The 9527-nt window shown below is 43.0% G+C and overlaps 1 protein-coding gene across 1 annotated transcript; it reads left to right on the forward strand.

The window, feature by feature from the left end:
* Window positions 1-285: 285 nt before the first annotated feature.
* On the forward strand, window positions 286-4499 carry LOC116377694 (armadillo repeat-containing protein 1-like). Its single transcript, XM_031839395.1, has 7 exons — window positions 286-563; window positions 1100-1307; window positions 1396-1487; window positions 1604-1793; window positions 1877-1993; window positions 2452-2526; window positions 2883-4499. The coding sequence occupies exons 2-7, from the start codon at window positions 1146-1148 to the stop codon at window positions 3072-3074; spliced, it is 828 nt and encodes a 275-aa protein (XP_031695255.1). The 5' UTR covers window positions 286-563; window positions 1100-1145; the 3' UTR covers window positions 3075-4499.
* Window positions 4500-9527: the final 5028 nt, after the last annotated feature.

Below are 9527 nucleotides of genomic sequence, written 5' to 3' on the forward strand. Positions count from 1 at the left end.
CTCTGAGATGTAACGTTAGTATAGTAAAAGTACAATATATACCTCTGAGGTGTAGTACAGTAAAAGTACAATAGTACCTCTGAGATGTAACGTTAGTCTAGTAAAAGTATAATATGTAGCTCTGAGATGTAACGTTAGTATAGTAAAAGTACAATATGTACCTCTGAGATGTAACGTTAGTATAGTAAAAGTACACAGCCTTTCTATGAAGCTCTTTCAGGGCGTTGGACCTTTAACTCGTAGAACAAAGCATCTCATTGGTCAACAGGATCAGGCGGCGGCTGGCCATCCAATCACATCCCTCCATGTTGACACGTGGTCGCGCAGGTCTGCTCTTCAGCAGGAAGAGTCTCCACAATTTGTTTACCGTCACTGAACATACATTTTTACTTTTTTAATAACAGCATAAATTAATCCGTGACTCCCCCCCAGCTGCCGTGTCCAGCGCGTGAAGTGTCGCGCGCGGTTAAAGTGTGATCCGGGTAACTGACGGAGGAGAAGCTAACCGGACAGCTAACGCTAGTTGTTAGCCCCGTTAGCTCGGTGCCGGTGACTGTCAAGAGGTGAGCGCTGTTTAGCATTAGCATTAGCATTATTCCTCCAGAGCTCGCGGCTCTCCCAGCTGTTCTAACCCGAAATACACCGCCTGAGACCCGGACTGGCACGGTGACCACACCCGCTTCCGGTAGCTTGTGACGATGTTTTGTTGTCACACCGAAGCTGTGTAGTTTTTTCTTTTTACATTTTCTTTATGTTTTATTGATTTAGGATATTTTAATATTTTTTCCACATTTCAATAACTGATTTTTCTTAAGAATTCAAAGTTAATTGCCCTTTGAAAGAGTTTACTTGTATTAAAATGCTTTTATATTATTATTATATCAGTGTCATTGTATCACACTTATTTCTGTGACAATATTATATATATATATATATATATATATATATATATATATATATGGAAACACGGTAACGTAAACGATATAAAGTCTCATATGTTTTGCGTTCATAGAAGGCCTCGATCAAACTATTTAAATGAATGTTGGTCTGATGCAGATCGGATCCCCCCTCAGACTCTGACTCAGCTGGTGTGTTACAGACCGTCCTGCAGCTGGTTTCTTTTATGGGCGAGTGAAACGTCGGCCATGAGCGCGGAGCCGGATGCCCTGGTCGTGGTCAACCAGCTGAGGGACTTGGCGGCGGACCCCATGAACCGCAGGACCATCGTCCAGGACCAGGGCCTCCTGCCGGGTCTCATCCTGTTCCTGGACAACCCAAACCCTCAGGTGGTCTACTCCGCCCTGCTGGTGAGCACACACACGAGGCGGATGAGGAGTTGTGTTCGTTTAGTGGATGTGGTGTCGGTCTGACCTGTGATTGGTTGTTGGTCCCCAGGCGGTCCGGTACCTGGCAGAATGCAGAGCCAACCAGGAGAAGCTGAAGGCGGAGCTAGGGATGCTGCTGAGCCTCCAGAACGTCATGCAGAAGTGAGTCAGTCACATTAATATGAGGTTAGAGTACAGCAGGGAACCAACTGAACCGGTATAAAGTAGAGGGAACCTGGAGCTCAATGAGGATCCATTCCTCTGGTTCTGTCGTTCAGATCCACGACTCCCGGAGAGACGAAGTTGCTGTCGTCTGAGATCTACGAGCTCCTGCAGGCGTCCGGCAGCAGTGACTCTGGTCCGGCGGAGGAGTCTGTCAGCAGCCGGCGGAGAGCCCAGTTCTTCATGGGGGCCAGCAACAAGAGAGCCAAGACCGTGGTCCTCCACATCGACGGGCTGGACGACTACGTGAGCACAAAGAGAAAGAGATGATCAGGCCTTCAACACGTAGTTCACCTCTAGATTTACTCCTTCTCCTCCTCTCCTCTCAGAGCCGGAGGAGTCAGTGTGAGGAGGCTCTGCTGAAGATCAGAGGAGTCATCAGCTTCACCTTCCAGATGACCGTGAAGAGATGCATCGTCAGGATCCGATCGGACCTGAAGGCCGAGGTGAGCCGACAACTTTAACTTTAAAAGATTCTGTTGATGTTTCTTTAAATGAAGCTCTGAATGTCTGTCGTCATATTTAATGACATCATCACCGTAGATTAAAGGAAACAATAGATTGTTGTTGTGGTGCTGGAGAGAAAATGATGTTTAAAGGCTGAACGCCAACAAATGTACATTAAAGATGAATATTCAGTTTGAACATTAGAAGTCATTACATCTATGTTTTGAATAAATGTTGACTTTAAGACTTCTACTAATGGAATATAATATAATAGATAATATACAACTAATATAATAGATAATATACATACTTATCTGATTCAATAAATCATGATTTAGATAAAGCAGAAACAATTCTCCACAAACTACTTAAATTAAAGTAGTGCAGTAAAATGCTGGCAGAGCTCCCAGGTTTTACAGACCAGGTTATTATTTCTGACTGATATTTTATTTTTCAGGCTCTGGCGTCTGCAATCGCGTCCACTCAGGTGATGAAGGCTCAGCAGGTGGTGAAAGCAGAGAACGGAGAGGAGGTCAGACTTTATTTATGTTGATGAAGCTCCTTAAAGATTTAAAGACTCCTTAAAGACTTTAACTCTTTATAATCGGTGTATCTTAGCACTTAATAAATGGTTTATAACACACATCTAGATGACCCAACAGACTACCCTGTGGGACTCCATAAGCACTATAACATCTAGAGGACCCAACAGACTACCCTGTGGGACTCCATAAGCACTATAGCATCTAGAGGACCCAACAGACTACCCTGTGGGACTCCATAAGCACTATAACATCTAGAGGACCTAACAGACTACCCTGTGGGACTCCAGAAGCAAATAGATCATTCACAGGATCACACAAGTTCAACTGAAGTTGTCGTCTCCAGGTTTTGATCCCGTTGGCGGAGGACGGTTCAACGGAGGTGGAGCAGAACGTGGACCTGCCGGACTACCTGCCGGAGGAAGAGAGTCCATCTCAGGAGCCCGACAAGGCGGTGACTCAAGTGGGTTCGGACCAGGATGGGAACAGCTGGCTGGGTGCTGCCACCAACTTCCTGTCCCGCTCCTTCTATTGGTGACCCTCTCCGTTAAACCCCCCTGCCTTTTGTCTAAGAACCAAAATCTACCAGCTGCCAAATTTCACCGCTGTCCGTCTCAGCCGGGGAGACAAAAGACTGAGACCGATCCTCTTAACAGTGAGTGTAGAAACGCTGTTACAGCTGATCAAAGAAATAGCAGGATTGTGGTTTCAGTTTGAGGTTTCTGTGAGACCACGTTCTCTCTGGAAAACGGTTCCATCTGCTCTAAACCAAGTTGTCTTAAGAGACAGGAAGTGTACAGGATGTTCCTGCCTTCCTTCGGCCTTTGTCTCGTTATTTATTTGACCTGCAGCTTGATTCAGATTTCAGTCAGTGGTGCCTTCACCTCCTCTGAGGCTGCAACCAGCTGCTGGTTCTACAATTCAGTATTCTCATCGTGCAGTCGTTAACTTATGATAAATAATGCCCAACACTCTTTAGACTGAGGTTTCATGGCCTCAGCCAGTGGAAACAAACATTCATCTTTTACCACTAAACAGTGACGTAACATATGTTTTAAGTGTCGTCGCTCAACAAGTGGACGTCTACGGTAGCTAACCGCTAACTGCTAACTCGTTACTGAGCTCCCGGAGATGTTCTCGATCTACTCCCCACGGTTCTCTTTACAGCCTGCTGCCGTTTGTTTAATGGGAAGTTATTGAGGAGGGAAAGTAGAGTAATAAAGCTGAGCTCGGCCACTAACGGGTGAACACTCTGTGTTCGTCTGTCCGACCTGAACGTCTTTCACTGAACCAACATGAGCTTCTTCTCTTTGTCTTGATGTCAGAAGGTGAACAGCTGACGGTTTGTGAGCGTTTTGCACAGTTTTATCTGAGGTTGTTTTTAAATAGAGAACAGCTGACTGTCTGAACAGACTTATTTATTATGAAAATATTTATTTCCATTTTTGTATCTTTCTTAAAGCACGTTATTGGACAAACAAACAATCTTCTTTTGATGCCTTCTTAAAGACAAAAGAAACCGGTTGATGTTATTTATTTCACACGAGTTTCTTCTTCTTCTATGTTATTTTATTGCAGCGGTGTTTCCTCTGAAGAGGTTAAAATGATCTTTATTGACGGTACAGATGTCTGCTGTCCTCACACGATGCTGCTGTTTGTCCACCTGTGCTCATGTTCCAGGTGTGCTCATAGTTCCGCCCACACCATAAGCAGTCCAATCACATTGTAGGAGCCGGCTGTCGGACGTTATTGTCCCGAATATCAGACGACTGATTGTGTTTGAACCGGAGCAACGAGAATAAACAACGTTTAAAGTTCTCTTCTGAACAAACAAACTTTCTTTATGAAACATTTGTAACTTCACTGAAATTAAATACAAACTCTAGAATCAAAGATGGCCGTCTGACATTGGTGTGGCTGTAACTGTTTGTTCTGTTACATTATTAAAGTCTTATTTATTATGTGTCACACTCCTTCACTATGAGCTGATCTGAACTCAGGTTTTATTCAAGTGGAATTATTCACATGTTTAATTAGGGCCCGAGCTACCGACGTCGGGCCGCGAAGGCCCTATTGATATTGTACCCGTTTGGGTAAACGTACGCATGGTTGGAGGACTTGCCATGCATGAAAACTCACCAAATTTTGGGGACTTGTCAGGCCTGGTGAATATAGACATCTGAAAAAGAATGCATCTTTCTGTGTTAAGAAATGGCTCTCTAGCGCCCCCTACAAGTCGGACCGGCGACGCCCCTTGGCCAGTATGTCCGATTGACTTGAAATTTGACACACATGTCCACTTGAGCTAGAGCTACAAAAAAGCCAATCAAACCCCTAAGCTCCGCCGAATTAGATTTTCCGCCATATTGAATTTAGTGTAAAACACATTTCTGCAAACTCCTCCTACATGCTTAGTCCCATTACTACCAAATTTGCTGTGGATCATTACTGGATCTACGTCATCAAAAGTTATCAAAAGCTTTTTGATATCTCTTTTTGTTTACAAGATATGTACCAATAAACTTCTTAGGGGCGTGGCTTAATATCAATACATATAACTTCTCAACCGTTTGTCCTAAAATCACCAGATTTTCAGCATATGTGCACATTGCATCCTCTAACATACCCTGACATTTGTTTTGCATTCAACAACTAGGGGGCGCTACAGTAAACCCTCGAAGTTGTGCTTTTTTGTCACTTTTTGCAGATTTCAGCCTTCGCACTTTAACGAACTCCTCCAAGAGATTTTAAGCGATCAACTTCTCCTTTGGTCAGGATGCTCTTAAGACCTTTGTGATTAAAAGTTATCAAAATCAAGAGTTTTCATCAAAGAACCTTGACGTGGCGTGGCGGCCATTTTGCCTCATTGTTTATGAAAAAATAAGTTGTTATAACTCCAAGGTACATTATCCAATTCGCACAAAACTTTTTATGCATGATGCTACTTCAAGCCTAAACATACTTCAATTGAAAATATTTCAATAACTCATAGCGCCACCTACTGGCTAAAGGAAATGTCATATTTTGTACTTTTATTTATTCCTCCTAGCCAGGTGACCTGATGAGTCTCATATTTGGTAAGGATGGCCTTAAGACATTGATGATAAATCGCCATGAATATTGTGAGTTTTCGTTCCATGCTGTTGCCGTGGCGACGCATAGTTTGCCATGAAAAAGGAAGCTGATGGTTTAGTGGGTTGGGATGCTCAAAAACTCATGGAACTTTGTACATGTGTCACAGGTCATTGGAAGAAATAGTTTATATGATTTTCTTTATTGGCCGTTTTTAAATTTCCTCTATAGCGCCCTCTACAATATTTCAAAAGAGCAGCCCCAGCGCTACGTTTTGGCTACATGTATGAAACTTGGTAGGCACATGTATCCTATGGAGACTTAAAAATAAGTCTCTTTGGACCATGCTCTAAACCCTACCGGAAGTCTGCCATTTTCAATTTTGTATGAATTGATACAATATTTAGACGATGCAGCCCTCGCAGTACGTTTCACTATCTATGTATAAAATTTAGATAACATTTGGTAAACAGATGTATCACATGTAGACTGACAAAAAAGCCCCTGGAGCTCGAAGCTCTAAACCCAACCGGAAGTCAGCCATTTTGAATTTAGTGGAAAAAAACACATTTTTGCGAACTCCTACACGCTGGCTCCGATTTCTACGAAATTTGCTGTGGATCATAAGTGGATCTAGATCATCAAAAGTTATCAAAATCTTTTTGATATCTCTGCGTTTACAAGATGTAAACGCGGGATTAAAAACGTCTCGCTCGCGGACGCGCCGTCCGACAGTCTCGGACGCGCAGGCCGGAGTCCCGCCGGCACCCCCGACGCGCTGCAGATTGCGAGGGTCCGTTCATCGCTGCTCGCAGCTTTCATTTTTATTATAATTATTTGATTTCTATTGAAATCCTGATTTTTATTTTATTTATTTTTCCCTTAAACCTCATCTTCATCTTCCTCATCTTCCTCATCTGTTGTGATGATTCCTAAAAGTTTGTTGAGAATAAAAACATGAATGTTTACAGTTTGATACTTTAAGTTTGTTTCTACAACTTCACATGTTTTAAATATTAATGTTAACCGTGAAATCACAATAAACATATAAACGACTTATTAAAGACACAAACCGTTAATAAGTGAAACCATTGTTACAGACAATAACAATAATAATATCACAAAGACTTAGAGAAGTTTAAACTTTACTCATTAAGATGTTTGTTTATTTTATTGCATCATTTTAAACTCAAACTTAAGTTGCACAGAATGTAATTAACTTATAGTTTGATATCAGAAGAAATGAATTTCTATGAAAGTTCTCAATAATCTGATTTACCAAACATTAAATATGAATGTAGTTTAAAGTTAAAACCATTACAAAGAAAAAGACGTTTGTTTAAAATACATTTACAGCTAATTAGTATGAATATTTAAAGTTCATCTGAACTTAAAGTGTGTTTAAGATTTGAACAACTTTAAATCTCAGATGTTCTGATATTTTGTCAGGAAACTAAAGAACTTTGTGTGAATCTGAATTATTGAGTTTATTAATCTGTTTGATGTCATCGTGACTCAACTGCTTCTTTACTGTATGTGTGTGTGTGTGTGTGTGCGCGTGTCTGTCTGTGTGTCTGTCTGTGTGTGTGTGTGTGTCTGTGCGTGTGTGTGTGTGTGTCTGTCTGTGTGTGTGTGTGTCTGTCTGTGTGTGTGTGTGTGCGTATGTGTGTGTGTGTCTGTCTGTGTGCGTGTGTGTGTCTGTGTGCGTGTGTGTCTGTGTGTGTGTGTGTGTCTGTCTGTGTGTATGTGTGTGTGTGTGTGTGTGGGGGGGAGGTAGTTCCAGTAAACGTTGATCATGTAAACCAGCTGTTCCAACATGAATCGGGTCACATGACTTCCTGTCCTCAGAATGTGGGCGGAGCCATAACTCAGTGATGAGACCTGCTGCTACTTGAAGAGAAGGATTGTGAAGTGAACACGTTATTATATTAATATTAATATCATACACACATCATAAACAAGTTCTCTTTGAAGTTTATTTTTATTACTTACATTTTTAATTTTGTGTTATGGATTTTATTTACTTTTATTCCTTGTTTTCTGATGAACTTCATGAATAAAATATAATTATAATTGTTAATATTATTTATTATATTATCATTGTAATGTTATTATTATACTGAAATAACAATAAGATAAACAACAATATGAAGATCATTAAAGCCTCTGATGACGTCAGGTTGATCAGCTGCATTAATGACGTCATGACTGAGCGCAGAGACGGTGGGATGCTCGGTGTAGCAGCGTTCCGTCGGTGATGTTCGTTATTAAGCCGCAAATGAGCTGCAGACACACTGACTTCATTTCCTTATGCGAATGACAGGAGATCGTTTGATTCTTTTCGTTTTGTCTTTATTTTACGCAACAAAGCGTTAACTAAACACACGCATTATATATACTGACACACACAGCGGCGGGCCGTGCATTTTATACATGGGCCTTCACTGCTGTCCTGCAGCTGAAATACCACCTTATAACTTCATTATGGCGCCACAGCTTCTATTCGTTTTTAAGGCTGTAACTATGTACGAGTCGTCTGAATAATGCTAGAGCATTTAGAAAATGCAAAAGCCTAAATTCAGGAAAATATAATGTCAGCTGGTCTGGCTGTGGGATCCGCCATCATTCCTTAATGACAAGCCACGACCCAAAGAGACTATCTTATGATTTTACTTTCACAACCTGAACGTTTTCCTCGTCTCAGCCCCCTGTGTCATGGTGTGTGCTACATCTTACCGAGTCAGAATGCCCATATTTGATTGGCTGAGCTGCATCACGTGATGTGATTCACTACCTGACAGCCTCTGCTGTTAAGTTTCGTTTCACGATAGTCACGTGCTCGCCCACTGACCAATCACAGCGCACTCTGCACCTCGCGGCAGAGCTACACATGGACACTGAGCGGCATATAATGCTGACGTCATTATAGTCCAGCTAGCAGGCTCTGACACGTCAAAGAATACGCCCAACATGTCAAACTAAAGATCTGATTGGTTGAACACTGTGACAATCAACAATATCGTCCCCATTCACTTAAACTGCACATGGATTCACTTGTGAGTCTGCAGGCCTCTGCCTCTCTTCTTACCTAGAGACACAGAGGTGAGATCTGATTGGATAAAAGCTCTACTTAAAACAAGCTGCACTGGAAGCAGAGCAACTGAGGAACACAGTAGCTGTGCAATGAGAAAATAAGATAATGGGAAAAATAATTAGAATACGTGTATTTATGAAAAATTATTAAATTATGATATAGCTATAACTTTGTGATTCTGTTTAGACCAGCAGAGAAGGCCTTGCAGGCCCTGACGGCGCACCACTGCCAAAACTTTATTAGACTACTACATGTTATCGTGGTGGAGGAGTTTGAGTGGCTCAGTGATCCTGGGAGCTATGTTGTCCGGGGCATTAGCCCCTGGTAGGGTCTCCCAAGGCAAACAGGTTTCAGGGGAGAGCCCAGACTAAGAGCAGTTGAAAAACGACCCCTATGATAGTTAGCCCACGGACTACAGCCACCTCCCCCGGACCAGGGAAACCGGGGTACCCTCCCGGAGCCAGACCCAGGAGGGGAGCTCGTAGGCGAGCGTCTGGTGGCCGGGCCGAATAAACCCGAATAAACACCATGGAGCAGCCACCCTGTGGACCCACCACCCGCAGGGACAAGCATCGGGGTCGGGTGCTATGCAGACCGGGCGGTGGGTCGGGCAGGAGGCCCGGCATGCCGATAGCTGGCGGCATAGACTAGCTCTAGGGACGTGGAACGTCACCTCGCTAGCGGGGAAAGAGCCGGAGCTGGTGCAGGAGGTGGAGCGATACCAGCTAGAAATAGTTGGACTCACCTCCACACACAGCATTGGCTCTGGAACCAAGCTCCTGGAGAGGGGTTGGACTTTGTCCTTTTCCGGAGTTGCCCAGGGTG

Source organism: Anarrhichthys ocellatus, unplaced genomic scaffold (genome assembly GCF_004355925.1).
Source record: "Anarrhichthys ocellatus isolate YVR2014 unplaced genomic scaffold, GSC_Weel_1.0 scaffold1564, whole genome shotgun sequence".
Classification (NCBI taxonomy): domain Eukaryota; kingdom Metazoa; phylum Chordata; class Actinopteri; order Perciformes; family Anarhichadidae; genus Anarrhichthys; species Anarrhichthys ocellatus.

Bases quoted from the DNA above. Each gene is read 5' to 3' on its own strand.
- LOC116377694 (XM_031839395.1), top strand. From the start codon at position 1,146: ATGAGCGCGGAGCCGGATGCCCTGGTCGTGGTCAACCAGCTGAGGGAC. The intron at 1,488-1,603 runs GTGAGTCAGTCA...TCTGTCGTTCAG, and splicing joins CTCCAGAACGTCATGCAGAA to ATCCACGACTCCCGGAGAGA. The intron at 1,794-1,876 runs GTGAGCACAAAG...CTCTCCTCTCAG, and splicing joins TCGACGGGCTGGACGACTAC to AGCCGGAGGAGTCAGTGTGA.